Below are 18,058 nucleotides of genomic sequence, written 5' to 3'. Positions count from 1 at the left end.
GATAAGTGAAGTTACAAAATAATATGAAAAGAAAAAATATTAAAAAAAAAATATTTAAAAAAATATTAAAAATACATAAATAAAATATATAAAAAATATATATATAAAAAATATGAAAAAAATATTAAAAAAATAAAAAAAAATACATAAAGAAAATATATTAAAAAAATATACATAAAAAAATATTTTAAAAAATAATAAAAATATTAAAAAAAATAAAAAAATATAAAAAAATATATATATAACAAATATATAAAAAAATATAAAAAAGAAAATATATATAAAAAAATATATATAAAAAAAAGTTTGTGAATGTAATAATCAAAGGATATAAAATGGTGATTAGATTTTCTTAAAGATTCAAATGTTTTTCACAAAGAATTCTTCAAAATGTTTTAGAGAAAAGAACCATGAAACGTGATAATCTGTAAACTAACGCAAAGAAAATGAGGGTCTTCTACCTGCAAGATGGCGTGAAACACCTGGAAAGGTAACGATTTGATTCTGAAATAAGAGATAGTAAGTATTTAGAGACGACGGCAGCGGCCCGCTCGTCATTTTTGCCCAACTCCTAACAATTAAGGAACTTTTTTCTTTTTATTTTCTAAAAAGAAAAAAAAAAAAAAATTATTTTTTTTCATTAAAAGATTAGTTTCTAATTCTCTCCACTAATTAAATGGTTTTCGAAATTGTCCACAGTCACAAAGAAATCGTTGGAACCACCATTATTGAATACATTCATAAACTAATAGCATCTTACGTGGCGTTGCTCAAGCGTTTGTTTTGCTTTTTTCTTTTTTTTTTTTTTAAAAAAAGCAAAACTGTCATTTGTTATTATTTTTTAAATTTTTAATTTCATTATTAAATTTAATTACAATATCTTTAAAAAAAAAAGTTATAGCCCCTTGACTTCGAATTAGTGCTTTATGCCAAATTGATGATTAAATATGGTTAAACTTGTGCTCATTTTTGCATGAAATACTAATCTGTATAGGACCCTAACTGTGCATCGAACGGATACCATAATACTTTGTTTGTTGTATCTTATAAAAAGGTTCATACAAAATTTCAACCAGATCAGCCTAGTAGTTTCTGAGAAAAAGTGGAACAGACAGACAAACAAAAATATATATTAACACGGTATATATATTGATTGTTAAACTATTAATTGGAAAAAAGTGTTAAAAAATAACTGATTAAATTTTAAAAGTAATTATTGAATCTAATTAGACTTTTGGACAATAAAATAGTTACTATAATAATAAATTATTAAATAATGATAATATATAATAAATAAATTATAAAGATAATAAGTTAATAAATAATAATAATAATAATAATAAACAATATATAATAAATAATAATATAAAAAATAATAATGATAATATATAATTAATAATAAAGATAATATATAATAAATAAATTATAAAGATAATAAGTTAATAAATAATAATAATAATAATAATAATAAACAATATATAATAAATAATAATATAAAAAATAATAATGATAATATATAATTAATAATAAAGATAATATATAATGAATAAATTATAAAGATAATAAGTTAATAAATAATAATAATAATAATAATAATAAACAATATATAATAAATAATATAAAAAATAATAATGATAATATATAATTAATAATAAAGATAATATATAATAAATAAATTATAAAGATAATAAGTTAATAAATAATAATAATAATAATAAACAATATATAATAAATAATAATATAAAAAATAATAATGATAATATATAATTAATAATAAAGATAATATATAATAAATAAATTATAAAGATAATAAGTTAATAAATAATAATAATAATAATAATAAACAATATATAATAAATAATAATATAAAAAATAATAATGATAATATATAATTAATAATAATGATAATATATAATAAATAAATAATAAAGATAATAAGTTAATAAATAATAATAATAAACAATATATAATAAATAATAATATAAAAAATAATGTTAATATATAAAAAATAATAATGATAATAAATATATAATTAATAATGATGATATAATAATTAATAATGAGAAATAATAATGATAATATATAATTAATAATAATATACCATCATTAATAATAATGAATAATGATGATATAATAATAAATAATGATATGATAATTAATAATGATAATGATAAATAATGATGATATATAATTAATAATAATGATATGATAAATATTAAATAATGATGATAATAAATATATAATTAATAATAATGAATAATGATGATATAATAATAGTGATATGATAAATAATAATGATAATATAAATATTAAATAATGATGATATATAATTAATAATAATGATAATATAATAAATTAATAATAAAGATAAATTAATAAATAATAATAAACAATATATAATAAATAATAATATAAAAAATAATGTTAATATATAAAAAATAATAATGATAATAAATATATAATTAATAAATAATGATACAATAATAATTAATGAGAAATAATAATGATAATATATAATTAATACTAATGATAATAAATATATAATCATTAATAATAATGAATAATGATGATATGATAATAAATGATAATATGATAGATAATAATGATAAATGATGATATATAATTAATAATAATGATAATATAAATATTAAATAATGATAATATATAATTAATTATGATAATAAATTAATAAATAATGATAGTAACGCGTAAGTCACTTAGAGGTGAGAAACACAGGCACATTAATAATCATATAGTTTTATTAATATAGAAATAATATATAATCTTTATGTAAAACACTTTTGACATTCAAAAATGATTATTAATTAGTGAACATAAAGTAATTTCAAGCCAAAGTTTATCTTCAAGTCTAGTATTACAGTTCATTTGTGCTACGAAACCTATGTAATTCTAGAAGCATTTCTAGGTGTGACATAATTCTAGAAAAAAAAAAATCAAAAATGGATTCCATTCTAAAAATGAAAAAAAAGAGGTCAAATGAACAAAAAAACACTTTATTTTAACTTACCATCTTTGCAGAAAGGAAGAATTTGCACTAAATTCCAGTCAAATAGAACAGAGCAAGAATTGGGAGATTTGTTTCTGGAATTCCGATGCCAAATATATAATCCAACTTGCTTCACACATATATATATATATTTCTATCTATATATTGGAGTAAGTGTTTACGCGGATTGCTGATAAACCCAAATACTATTACGTTTCCTTTGGCAGTTTATAGAGTTGAGGAGTATCAAGTGATCATGAATTTACCAATTCTAAAAATGTTTTTCTTACAACCACCTCTGCGATGCCATTGAGCCGTCAAAAGAAAGTTTGATAGGAAAAGACTTTTGTTTTTTTACTCCCAGCAGAGAAAAGAAGAAAATAATCTGGAATTTGGCGCTGCAAGAAAAAGTTTGCGATTTTGAAAACTTCTTGTTGGTTTCAGACTGTGAAGGGAGATGGGCGTTTTTTTGTTGTTGTTTTTTTAACAAGAAAATGGGCTTCTTTTTTTTTTATTATTTTATTTTGCTTTCTCTCTCCAAGTTTTTTTTGTTTTTTTTATCTTTCTGGTCAGCAATAATCGAAGCAAAATTTTTAAGCTTCAAAATTCTTACCAACAAGCCCAAACTTTCTTGTTGCCGCTACTGCTAGGAGAGAAGGCAAACTGCTACTGTTGCTTGCATCGAGATGGGGGGGGGGGGGACAGGAGAAGGTAACTCAGGTAAAGTTGCCACTCCACCTGCCCCCAACCATAACTTGTACCCCCCTCAGCAGATTATTCAATCTCAACCCTACCCCGACGCTTCAACAGCAGGTGAGTTAGTCTCTCTGCTATTCCTCTAACCTAGAATAGAAAGAGAGAGAGAGAGGGGGGGGTACGAAATAGTCGAGTCAGCTGTTTTGGTTTGGTGGTTTTGTTTTATGGCATATCAACCCTTTTTTTTGTGCACAGGGGAAGAGTTATTAAATGTGTTTTTATGTTTTTCTTTTACTTGGGGGTGGGGTGACCACTTATTCAGATCTGGTGGTCACTCTAGGATAAGGATCAATAAGTGGCAGGTAAACAATAAGACCGTGATGATCAGTAATGGTGGAACTATAGTAGGGTTTAATTTAATTAAACTTTTATAAGTTAACTACTCTACGTGTCTGGGTGCCCGGCGTTGCCCAGGTGTTTGGAGGTGTACTAAGCAAAAAAAAAAAAAAAAAAAAAAAGTAGTAGTAGGCAAGCAGGTTCGAACCCGTACTGTGAAGGGGGAAAAGAACGTGAAAAAAAAAAAAAAACGTGACGTCTTTACCGTTGCGTCCATCACCAAACCGGAAGTAGCAAAGGTTTAAATCAAGGCTAGTCAATCGAAAAGAGGTAATGACTTTCGAAAATTTTGGCGAAAAAAGCAACGTCTATTTATTTTTTTTTTTTTTCATTTTTCTTCCTTTGAAGATTGTAATGCTGGGTATGGGGCAGCCAAACCAGCTGCCAACATTGCTCCGCTTTTTTATTGAAACCAACCGAGAGCTCTTTTTAGTATCCTCGCTGTTCCCTTAAGTGCAATTGTCTGGATCTCTTTTGCACTTGGTTCACCAGGAATATTAGTAAGGTCTGCCTAAACGTGTGAGAGAGATTGTGTGTATGTATGTATTTATGTATGTATGTGAGAGATTATGTGTGTGTATGCATGTATGTGAGAGAGATTGTGTCTACGCGAGATAAAATTGTGTGTATGTACGTATGCGTATATTAGACGAGACAGATAGAGGCTGTGTGTGTATGCATATATGATAGACTATTTATGATAAACTGTGAGAGAGATTACATGTGTATGTAGGTATATGTGAGAGAAGGTAGAGATTATGTATTGATATGTGAGAGAAGGTAGAGATTATGTATTGATATGTGAGAGAAGGTAGAGATTATGTATTGATATGTGAGAGAGATTGTGTGTGTGTGTGTGTGTGAGGGAGAGAGAGAAGGTTTGTATTTAGGAGAGAGATGACAAAAAGAAATCCTAATCTGTAGTGATTATATAAATATATCGATCTTGTGAAAATCAGTCGCCTCTGTCAAAAGTTTTAGGCAGACATACAAACATACATACATACGTACATTTAAACAGACAGGTGAGACTTATATAATAGATATCATTATTATAATAATAATAATAATCGTTTATCACGTTTCTGAATCTTTTAGATGAGAATTTTATATTGTTTGAATTCTTCAGACTACGGTTCTCATCTTGAGTGTCATTTTTACAATGTAACTCTCCAACCTTTTTAAGGTGTATCTTGTCAAACTCTGGAATCTGCACGGAATTTAAAATGGAACCCTTTATTTAATTCATAAGATAGCATCTTCTCATGACTGGATAGAAGTCCTAAGTAATTAATTCGCAATTATATTTTTCAGTTCATAACGATTGAACCTTCAACCTTCAGGTGAACATTACTTTTACAATCAAATTTTTTCAAGTACTCTAACCTCTGCGCCACAGGTCCTTGTGGACAGTTCTTGTACATTTTTTTATTTTCTAGATGTAAATATCACTATTTATTACAACATATTATTAGTATATATATTACCTATTATTTATAATTAATTTTTTTTTATTAGTATATATATTACCTATTATTTATAATTAATTTTTTTATTAGTATACATATTACCTATTATTTATAATTAATTTTTTTTATTAGTATATATATTACCTATTATTTATAATTAATTTTTTTATTAGTATATATATTACCTATTATTTATAATTAGTTTTTTTATTAGTATACATATTACCTATTATTTATAATTAATTTTTTTTTATTAGTATATATATTACCTATTATTTATAATTAATTTTTTTTTATTAGTATATATATTACCTATTATTTATAATTAATTTTTTTTTATTAGTATATATATTACCTATTATTTATAATTAATTTTTTTTATTAGTATACATATTACCTATTATTTATAATTAATTTTTTTTATTAGTATATATATTACCTATTATTTATAATTAATTTTTTTATTAGTATACATATTACCTATTATTTATAATTAATTTTTTTTTATTAGTATATATATTACCTATTATTTATAATTAATTTTTTTTATTAGTATATATATTACCTATTATTTATAATTAATTTTTTTTTATTAGTATATATATTACCTATTATTTATAATTAATTTTTTTGTTAGTATATATATTACCTATTATTTATAATTAATTTTTTTTTATTAGTATATATATTACCTATTATTTATAATTAATTTTTTTTTATTAGTATATATATTACCTATTATTTATAATTAATTTTTTTTTATTAGTATATATATTACCTATTATTTATAATTAATTTTTTTTTATTAGTATATATATTACCTATTATTTATAATTAATTTTTTTTTATTAGTATATATATTACCTATTATTTATAATTAATTTTTGTTTTATTAGTATATATATTACCTATTATTTATAATTAATTTTTTTTTATTAGTATATATATTACCTATTATTTATAATTAATTTTTTTTTATTAGTATATATATTACCTATTATTTATAATTAATTTTTTTTTATTAGTATATATATTACCTATTATTTATAATTAATTTTTTTTTATTAGTATATATATTACCTATTATTTATAATTAATTTTTTTTTATTAGTATATATATTACCTATTATTTATAATTAATTTTTTTTATTAGTATATATATTACCTATTATTTATAATTAATTTTTTTTTATTAGTATATATATTACCTATTATTTATAATTAATTTTTTTTTATTAGTATATATATTACCTATTATTTATAATTAATTTTTTTTTATTAGTATATATATTACCTATTATTTATAATTAATTTTTTTTTATTAGTATATATATTACCTATTATTTATAATTAATTTTTTTTTATTAGTATATATATTACCTATTATTTATAATTAATTTTTTTTTATTAGTATATATATTACCTATTATTTATAATTAATTTTTTTTATTAGTATATATATTACCTATTATTTATAATTAAATTTTTTTATTAGTATATATATTACCTATTATTTATAATTAATTTTTTTATTAGTATATATATTATCTATTATTTATAATTAATTTTTTTTATTAGTATATATATTACCTATTATTTATAATTAATTTTTTATTAGTATATATATTACCTATTATTTATAATTAATTTTTTTTTATTAGTATATATATTACCTATTATTTATAATTAATTTTTTTTATTAGTATATATATTACCTATTATTTATAATTAAATTTTTTTTATTAGTAAATATATTACCTATTATTTATAATTAATTTTTTTATTAGTATATATATTATCTATTATTTATAATTAATTTTTTATTAGTATATATATTACCTATTATTTATAATTAATTTTTTTATTAGTATACATATTACCTATTATTTATAATTAATTTTTTTTATTAGTATATATATTACCTATTATTTATAATTAATTTTTTTTTATTAGTATATATATTACCTATTATTTATAATTAATTTTTTTTTATTAGTATATATATTACCTATTATTTATAATTAATTTTTTTTATTAGTATATATATTACCTATTATTTATAATTAATTTTTTTTTATTAGTATATATATTACCTATTATTTATAATTAATTTTTTTTATTAGTATATATATTACCTATTATTTATAATTAATTTTTTTATTAGTATATATATTACCTATTATTTATAATTAATTTTTTTTTATTAGTATATATATTACCTAATATTTATAATTAATTTTTTTTTATTAGTATATATATTACCTATTATTTATAATTAATTTTTTTTATTAGTATATATATTACCTATTATTTATAATTAATTTTTTTATTAGTATATATATTACCTATTATTTATAATTAATTTTTTTTATTAGTATATATATTACCTATTATTTATAATTAATTTTTTTTATTAGTATATATATTACCTATTATTTATAATTAATTTTTTTTTATTAGTAAATATATTACCTATTATTTATAATTAATTTTTTTTTATTAGTATATATATTACCTATTATTTATAATTAATTTTTTTTTATTAGTATATATATTACCTATTATTTATAATTAATTTTTTTTTATTAGTATATATATTACCTATTATTTATAATTAATTTTTTTATTAGTATATATATTACCTATTATTTATAATTAATTTTTTTTTATTAGTATATATATTACCTATTATTTATAATTAATTTTTTTTATTAGTATATATATTACCTATTATTTATAATTAATTTTTTTTTATTAGTATATATATTACCTATTATTTATAATTAATTTTTTTTATTAGTATATATATTACCTATTATTTATAATTAATTTTTTTTATTAGTATATATATTACCTATTATTTATAATTAATTTTTTTTTATTAGTATATATATTACCTATTATTTATAATTAATTTTTTTTATTAGTATATATATTACCTATTATTTATAATTAATTTTTTTTTTATTAGTATATATATTACCTATTATTTATAATTAATTTTTATTTATTAGTATATATATTACCTATTATTTATAATTAATTTTTTTTTATTAGTATATATATTACCTATTATTTATAATTAATTTTTTTTATTAGTATATATATTACCTATTATTTATAATTAATTTTTTTTTATTAGTATATATATTACCTATTATTTATAATCAATTTTTTTTTATTAGTATATATATTACCTATTATTTATAATTAATTTTTTTTATTAGTATACATATTACCTATTATTTATAATTAATTTTTTTTATTAGTATACATATTACCTATTATTTATAATTAATTTTTTTTTATTAGTATATATATTACCTATTATTTATAATTAATTTTTTTTATTAGTATATATATTACCTATTATTTATAATTAATTTTTTTTATTAGTATATATATTACCTATTATTTATAATTAATTTTTTTTTATTAGTATATATATTATCTATTATTTATAATTAATTTTTTTTATTAGTATATATATTACCTATTATTTATAATTAATTTTTTTTTATTAGTATATATATTACCTATTATTTATAATTAATTTTTTTTTATTAGTATATATATTACCTATTATTTATAATTAATTTTTTTTTATTAGTATATATATTACCTATTATTTATAATTAATTTTTTTTTATTAGTATATATATTACCTATTATTTATAATTAATTTTTTTTTATTAGTATATATATTACCTATTATTTATAATTATTTTTTTTTTATATGTTAAATTCTACACTAGGACTATTTAGTAATTGATCATCACCCAACATATAGATAACACGATATGAGAACCATTAACTACCACACCTATACAACTCCCCTAAAATTCATAAAGACGGTATCCCATTTAGGCCCATTGTTAGTACCCAAGGTTCAGCATGCGATCCTTTGAGCCAATTCTTGGGAGATACAATCACCCTAATCATCAGCAAATCTCCATCGTACATCAAGAATTCAGCTCAGTTCGTAGAAAATAATCAACAATGCTACCATTCGTTCCAACCAGATGGTGAGTCTAGATGCAGGGCGTCTGTTCACAAAAGTACTCACAGATGAGACTCTGACAGAGGTATAAGCTGACATCGGATGCTTCACTGAAAGATCACACTTGCATTCCAATTGACAATATGATAAAAATGTTGACCTTCCATACAGAAACAACATACTTCGTGATGGGATCTGATATATATCGGCAAAAAGATGTACTGGCCAATGTATATATGGAATACTTTGAAGAAATGGCGTTAGGATCGACACCACTTTACAATGTGGTTGTGATATGTGCATAATACATTCATACTCTGGCCTTACCAGGAAGATGTTCAAACATTACCAGACCCCTCGGCTAACATTCACATCTGTGGTGACTTCAACGTCCATAACGTGGAATGGCTGACCCACTCAAATAAGACGGACGATGAGGGGAGGTTCTGTCATGATTTTGCCATTGTTTATGACCTCACTCAGATTGTTCGCGAGCCCACCCGTGTGCCCGATACTACAGGTCTATATGCAAGCTTCCTAGACCTTTTTCTCTCAAATTCCCCTGAGCTATGTTCATGTTCCATTCTTTCTCCTCTAGGATCCTCCGACCATTCCGTCGTATCAGTTAAGATAAAAATGAAATGTAATAAGTCCCCAGACGTACCCCTCCACCGTACTCTATACCGATACTCCATGGCTGACTGGGATAGCTTCCGTACATTTATATCTGATGTACCTCCGCATTCCATGTTTAAAAATGATGTGTCCTCTATAGTATCAGACCTGATCGAATGGTTAATTGTAGGCATAGACTGATTCATACCATCTAAAAAATTCCAACAAAAATCTACCAGCCAGCCATGGTTCTCCCCAGAATGTGCTGATGCTATCGCGCACAGAAATCACTTTTTCCATAACTACCAACGTAATAGATGCACTGAGACTAAAGCTGCATTCAGGAACGCCAGCAACCACAGTAAAAGAGTAATAAAAACTGCAATAGAGAGCTATATGCCCAGTCTGTTAAATCCAAAGTAGCTGATCAGCGGTTTGGTTCCCACCAGTTTTGGCAAATAACAAATAGGATCCTGAACAGAAGTGTGCGTTCTATCCCAACCATTATCAACGGACCAGAGGTCATCTCTTCAGCTTCAGACAAGGGCAAACTATTTGCAAAGAACTTTGCAGCTAATTCTACCCTATGCGACGAAGGCCATCAACTCCTCATATTTCCTCCTATAACACAGAACAAGCTAGGTAGCATACAAATATCCGTGCATGAGGTAGCCAAGCTAATCAAGAACCTAGATTCCAGTAAAGCAACTGGCCCTGATGGCATCCCAATTATAGTGTTAAAAAAGCTTCAACCAGAACTTGCTCCCATACTTACAAAACTGTTTAAACGTTGCCTTAAGGAGAAGTGCTTTCCAACACCCTGGAAAACCTCATCAGTATGCCCTGTATTTAAGAACTCAGGTGATAAGTCATCTCCCTCTCAGTACAGACCAATAAGTCTCCTGTGTGTCATGAATAAGTTGCTGGAATCCATATTAAATAGAGAAATAGTCAACCACCTCAACAGAAATAACCTTCTTAGTGCAATATGGTTTCCGTTCTGCAAGATCTATCGCAGATGTGCTAACGGTTATATCTCATAGGATTAGTGAATCTCTTGACAAAGGCTTCCTTTCTAGAGCAATTGCAATTGACATATCAAAGGCCTTCGACAAGGTATGGCATAAAGGCTTACTTCACAAGATCTCCAGCTACGGTATAACTGAAAATATTCTCTCTATCATTAAATCATTTCTCTCTGATAGGCTCATAAGAGTAGTGGTTGATGGACAAAAATCAGAGGCCTGCAGTATTAATGCTGGAGTCCCTCAAGGGTCAATCCTGGGCCCAACTCTCTTCCTGATCTACATCAATGATCTCCCAAAACACATACTTAAATCATTCGTTGACATCTATGCTGATGACACGACCATCTACAGCAACACATCAAAGGCTGTAAATGACAAAGCTCTCTCTGATTCTCTTTCCTCTGATCTCGAATGAGTGGTTCAGTGGGGGAAGACGTGGCTGGTTACCTTTAATGCATCTAAAACCTTACATCCTCAACGCTCTGATCCCCATCTGGCATCAATTGAAATAGATGGCTCTCATCTAGGAGAAGCCCCATGTTTTGACAAGCTTCTGAGCTTGACCTTCACTCCTGATCTGAAATGGAACACGTACATCAAGTCTGTTGCCAAGGTCGCTGGAAAGATGATGGGATCCTTCTACCGCTCCAGAAGATATCTCACTACTGATGCAATTCTCTATCTATATAAAAGCCAAGTACGTCCAAGGATGGAACACTGCTGCCATATCTGGGCAGGAGCTGCTAAAAACAGCCTATCCTGCCTTGACAAAGTACAAAATAGACTGTGGCTTAGTGGAGTATGCTCTTTTCTCTTCCCTGCAACCTCTCTCCCACAGAAGAGACGTTGCAAGCCTATCTTTGTTTTATCGTTATTTCCATGGCAGGTGCTCGTCTGAACTTCAATCTCTGGTCCCCCCCCCCTTACCAATCTTTTACAAAAAACACCCGTCTAGCTGAATCCACTGTCAAAAACTTTCCCTACTCTTTATCTATACCTAAATCAAAACGTAGATTCCATGAACAAAGCTTCTTTTTTAGAACTGCACGCCTGTGGAACTCTGTTCCGTCTGCCTGCTTCCCTCCTGACTACAACTTGGATGTCTTCAAGTCCAACATAAACAAATTCCTGATGAACCACCCCCTTAAGTAGACACTTTAAATATCCACACTAACGCACTGTACTTACAATAACCCTTATCCCTGAATGGCTTCTGGGCCTTGATAAGTGGTGACCACCTTGTTAAAAAAAAAACAAAAAAAAACATGAACTCTATCCATTCAATTATACAGTTCACGATGGAAACATAACAAATTATCATTCCTAGACGTGCTGATAATCTGAACTGGTCAGGGGTTTATGTCGCTTGCATATCGAAAGTCAACTTTCACTGAACAGTACCTAAACTTCAACTCCCACCATCCATATAATGTAAAGAAAGGAATCGTCCGTTGCCTACAACACTGAGCAAAAGCAATACGTAGTAACAGCAAAGCATATCAAGAGGAGATGGACAGTTTAAGAGAAACCCTCCACCAAAACAACTATCCAGAGAGCATGACATCGGGCTGTTCTTGTGAAGAGAAGATGACAGTTTATAACGATGTTTCTTCCGGTGATTGTTCAATTTGTGAGGCACCCGTTAATCAAGTTTTTCTCTTGTCAATCTCTCTCAAGTGGTTGAAAATCGTTGTATACATTACATCTAATTCAGAAGCAAGTTCTCGAACAGTTGTGCATGGATTGGCTATGACTAAGGCTCTTAATTGATTGTTGTCAACATTCGATAGCCGACCACAACACTCATCTTCAAGATTCATCGCCGCCACAAAATTTCTTAAACCACCATTGTGTTGTGTATTCAATAGTGGTTCTTGGGCCAAACATTTTGTTGATATTGTGATGTTTTAGCAGCTTTTGGCCTAGCTTGAATTGAAATAAAAAAAAAATTGTGCAGGTTTGCTTTTTTTTTTCCATCTTGTATGCAACGTTCTGAAAAGAAGACATACTTGTTTTAAAACAATTCTAATTTAAACGATTAGATAGAGCTAAAAACACTTTTTAAAATGATATATAAAGTAAAGGTAGTATAATGAAAACTTATTTGAAAATACATTGTTTGAAATCAAAATTAAAAATTCTGCAGGAACTTTCTTTTCAACCTAATATTTATAAAAATAATGTATCAAATTCGAGGGAAGTTCAACTTTTATAAAAAGAAAAAATTAGAAAGACGATCATAAATGTAATCATGTTAAAATCTATAAAAATTTAGTAAAAACTTATTATCGGCAGTCTGACTTGCTTACTAGGACTTCAGACATGACGTCATTTTTCAGTGCAAGGGCCTGAATCTATTTACGTAGATCACGGTAGTATGCTCTCGCTCCATCAACCATGACTGGATAGAAATTTGAAATCGTATTTTGGATGTTGCTTGCACTGAGAATTAAACCATGTGGACCTACAGAGCAGTGGATAGTACTTGCTAAAATTCAGTTATAAAAGTTACTCTTCTAGAGGTTGAAGGTTCAAAATATAATTGTGAATAACTTATGACTTCTACCCAGTCATGGCTGACAAAGCGAAAGCATGCTACCCTTGTGGGTTAAATAAAGGGTTTCATTTGAGATTTTGTGCAGATTCCCAAGTTCGACAAGATACACCTGAAGAAGGTCAGAGGTTACATCAGCTGAAATGATCATCATCACATTCCACATCAGAGTCTGCCTCGCTTAGGGAACAGTCTGTGAGGATGTGTGAGATAGTCTGCACCTTGGTGTCACAGGAACACTGAGCATCCTGTACATAGCCCTGCTTTTGCAGATTGTTCCATGTTTTGGTAACTTTCGCTCATGCCCGCTCGAGTGTTACCCACTCTTTCCAGAGGAGTTTGGAGCTTTTTTTTTTTTTTTTTATTACATTTTCACCCCAAACAAGGCACATTGCCACTTTGGTGTAGAGGGCTACTATCAGGGGCAGCAACTACTGGGGCACTATGTTGGAATTTGGGCAGCAAGGTGTCAGTTCACGTTACACTTGAACTTCTGCATGTCAGTACAGTTAGGGAAGCAGGGACCTGGAATGGAATTCCAGAGTCTAGCGGTTCTGGGGAAGAAACTACTGGAGTAGAAAGATCTTTTACATCTAGGGATCTCTACTGTGTGGAGGTGGGATTTAGTTTGTCGAAGGTGTCTACGTCATGGGGGCACAAGTGTCTGCAGTTCGTCAGAGCATTCACCATTAAAATACTTGTAGAACAGGCAGAGGGATGCAACAATGCTTGCCGGGAGGTTTTATTTTGGTGCTGGAAGAACCTTGTTGTTGTTGTCTTTGACTAACTCATTCCATCAACGCAAGCGAAAGGACGCTGATGTTGTTTGTTTGTGGCCTATGACAGTGGCAAAGCTCTCGCGAGATGGTAGTCACTGCGGCACCTCTTGGTGTCTAAATAAGGGATGATGATTGTTGTCGTTCTGCTTATCAATCTCTGCCTCCTCTATCGCCTCTTGACAGGTCTGTGGTGAAGCAATTCCGGACATCCTATAGATAGATGGCAGGGTGGTAGATTTCAGGTTACCGGTTATTGTCCTGCAATTCGTGTTGGCACATAGCAAGCCTTCCCGTGGCGTCTCTGTTAATTTTTTAAGGGGCCAATTGCGCACTATATTCATCTCGGCAAAAAAAAAAAATATATAAAAAGACGAGGGAAGTAGTCTGAATAATCCAAATAACAATCATAGATGGATAGATTCCGACTCAGAAAATAGTTGCAATCTGTATTTAATCTTCTACGATCGAAGAATCCGTCCCCATAGTGCTACCCACAAAAAACCAACTGTTAAGTCGGCGAATATCAGAAAAAAAAGTATTCGTTTTCATGATGGTCGAGATAATTTGGCACCGTTGCCAAATGCAATGTAAACTTTTCTATTTCCATTCGTCTTCGGGGCCAATGGCGCCGCTGTTGCGATGATCTTAAGTTTCACTATTTATACGAGATGTGCACGTAACCCAAGTAGGGGTATCATTTTGTAGACGTTTCAAAAGAAATTGTTTAAAACATTAAGCGTAGTCAGCAGCAGGTTATATTTGCCAGACATGTTCACGTTGAGTGTGATGGACCTGCAGTAAATGGGGGTTTCATTCTGGGATTAAGGGACTCCAGGAATTTTCTATTCAATATTTGATTAATGTTAAAAGATGGGGAGTTAAGATTCATGATTTTTTTTTTTTTTTTTTTTTTTTTTTAGTTGACTTTTTATCGTTCAAAAATTTAAGAGCCTGGATTTTTTTTTTATAATCACTACAGATTGGGATTTTTTTTTATCATCTCTCTTAAATACAATCCCTCTCTCTCTCTCTCTCTCTCTCTCTCATACACACACACACAAATCTCTCCCTTCTTTCACACGCACACTCTTTCACATATACCTACATACACACATAATCTCTCTTACACAGGCATAAATAGTTTATCATGTATGCATACACACACATACACACACACACAATTCTATCTCATGTAGACACAATCTCTATATATACAAACACATAATCTCTTACATACATACATACACACACACACACACAATCTCTCTCACATACATAGATAATCTCTCGCATACATACATACATATATACACACACACATGTATGTATATTTAGTTTTTAATTAATTACTATACTTATAAGATACGTTTTTGAGTAAAAGAAAGAAAAAACTTTACCGTTTCTAAGAATATTTTTTTATGTATATCAAAATCTGTTCAAATAAATTATGCACATTTTAATTCAAGAATTGATGTCAGACAATTCAGCAGTTCAAGAAATAAATAAATCTCTAGACTTGAATTTCATAAAGAATGAAGAAAATTGCTGACAATGCCACCCTGAGCCCAGAGGGGGGGGGACCTTATGAAACAGTAGAGGGGGGACGGTCTCTAAATGAATCAGCAAAATAACAGAATAAAAAAAAAAATGTTAAGTTATATATATATATATAATTGTTTATTTTAATTAAATCTGACTGCGGTGGCGGATAGATTTGGAAAAGTCCCAATATTTGCATAAAATACATTTGGAAAGGAAAACAGGCAAGAAAAATATTGGGCAATCCGCTGTATAAACAACAAAATGAAAAAGTGATAAAAAAAAAAAAAAAAAGCCAATACACAACAAATAAATGTTACTAAAGGCAAGATAAATTACTCTTCTACCTAACCGGATAACTTTTATTTTGTTGTTTAACTTATTTTAAAGCGCTTATTTATTTTGAAACAGAATTAGTGTCGAGTGCTCAAGATAGAATGAGGACAAAATGGTTGACATAAGACAGTCATTTTGAGAGTCTCAATAATCGCTTGAAAATCAAACAAGATACTAGTAGAAACCTATTTTGCGCTCATTCTAACTCAAACATTCGACATAAAATTTCAAATAAGTTCAACCACAAAATACTTATCTAGGTAGGCAGAAGAGTAATTTATCTTGCCTTTGGTAACGTTTAGATGCCTCTATTCAGTCTCGAAACACAAAGGATACCCCTCCCTAGGGACAGCTGTGCGTGTAATCATGAGGCAAGGGTTGCGCAATCCTCAACCACACTTCTCCTGAATCGACACTGTTTGAGTCTGGTGGCAAGAAGTCCAGGACGACTGGAAACAATGCCAAGATAAGCAGAGTGTACCTGGAAGTCCCAAATGGTCACCCATTTAGTACTAACGTTGTTTAACTTCGGTGATCTAGTGGGAACCGGTATGTCAATGTGTTTATGCCGTATAATGATAACACACACACACACACATATATATATATATATATATATATATATATATAACATATATATAACAAATAAATGGTAAGATTTATTTGTATATTTGCCCCCCCCCTTTTTTTTTTTTTTTTTTTTTTTTTTTTTTTACAAAACACCGAAAATATTTTTTAAAATTTTGAAGACGTCTGACTTTTTGACACTTTTTATTACAAGGCAAACCTAAATCAAAATACATGGATTTGTTTTCACACTAGACTAGCAGGGTTAACTGGCATTTTCCGGGAACACTGGAAAAAAAAATACCAAGATCAAACAACTTTTCTCGGTTAAAATTTTACAAGGAATCCAAACAGTGATGTTCATTCTATGTATTAGCAAGACTACCCGGCACTGCCTGGGAGTATGGATAACAAATGAGAAAATGCTGCCAAGTCTTCAGCAAAGAAGGTAGATTACCTTTCTTTTTTTTTTTTACAAAGGCGTTACCACTTATCAAGGCCCGGAGGTCACTCGAGGATAAAGATTAATAAGTGTACAGTAGTCAATAGGACAATATCATCGTAATCGTTAGTAGAGGAAATTTGGTAAATTGGATTAAGGGGACGACTCATCAAGAACTTGTTTACATTGGACTTGAAGATGACCATAATGTAGTCAGTTGGAAAGGGAAAGGAAGAGCGTTTCACAGGCGTGCAGTTCTAAGAAAGAAATTTTGTTCATGGAATCCATGTTTAGGTTTAGAAAACTTCTCACACCTGCTAATATACTACATCCACCATGCATGAAGTACTGTTACAATATCTGAGCTGGTGCTCCAACCACTAGTTTTTCTCTCTTTCTCTCTCAGATAGGATATGAAAAAGAATCTTTTAAGTATCATACACTAACAAGCTCCATCACCTGTCCCATTGCTGCAATGTGGCATCCTTGCACTTATTTCACAAGTACTCGACTGAGCTTTAATCCATGTCACCTCCCTCCACTCCCCGTCTTGTAAAACATTTGCAACAAGTACTCGTCTAACTACAACCACTGTGGACTATTTCATTACTCTCTATCTGTGTCTAAAAC

At 27.9% G+C, this 18,058-nt stretch overlaps 1 protein-coding gene across 2 annotated transcripts in view; it reads right to left on the bottom strand.

The window, feature by feature from the left end:
• The window catches only part of LOC145267001 (tropomodulin-2-like), a 119,225-nt gene that overhangs the window by 50,824 nt on the left and 50,343 nt on the right, over nucleotides 1-18,058 (bottom strand). The window contains exon 1 of one of the 2 annotated variants that reach the window (XM_080122901.1): nucleotides 3,029-4,786. The exons of the other annotated variant lie outside the window; for it this stretch is intronic. Coding sequence (XP_079979027.1) covers nucleotides 3,029-3,031 — 3 coding nt within the window. The 5' untranslated portion in view covers nucleotides 3,032-4,786. Of the gene's footprint in view, nucleotides 1-3,028; nucleotides 4,787-18,058 lie in introns of those variants that run through there. 2 annotated transcript variants of the gene reach the window in all.

Source organism: Euprymna scolopes, chromosome 42 (genome assembly GCF_053919585.1).
Source record: "Euprymna scolopes isolate OS-2025 chromosome 42, ASM5391958v1, whole genome shotgun sequence".
Taxonomy (NCBI): Eukaryota; Metazoa; Mollusca; class Cephalopoda; order Sepiida; family Sepiolidae; genus Euprymna; species Euprymna scolopes.
Note: the sequence above shows the minus strand (reverse complement) of the source record. Positions and strands in the feature narration are given on the sequence as shown.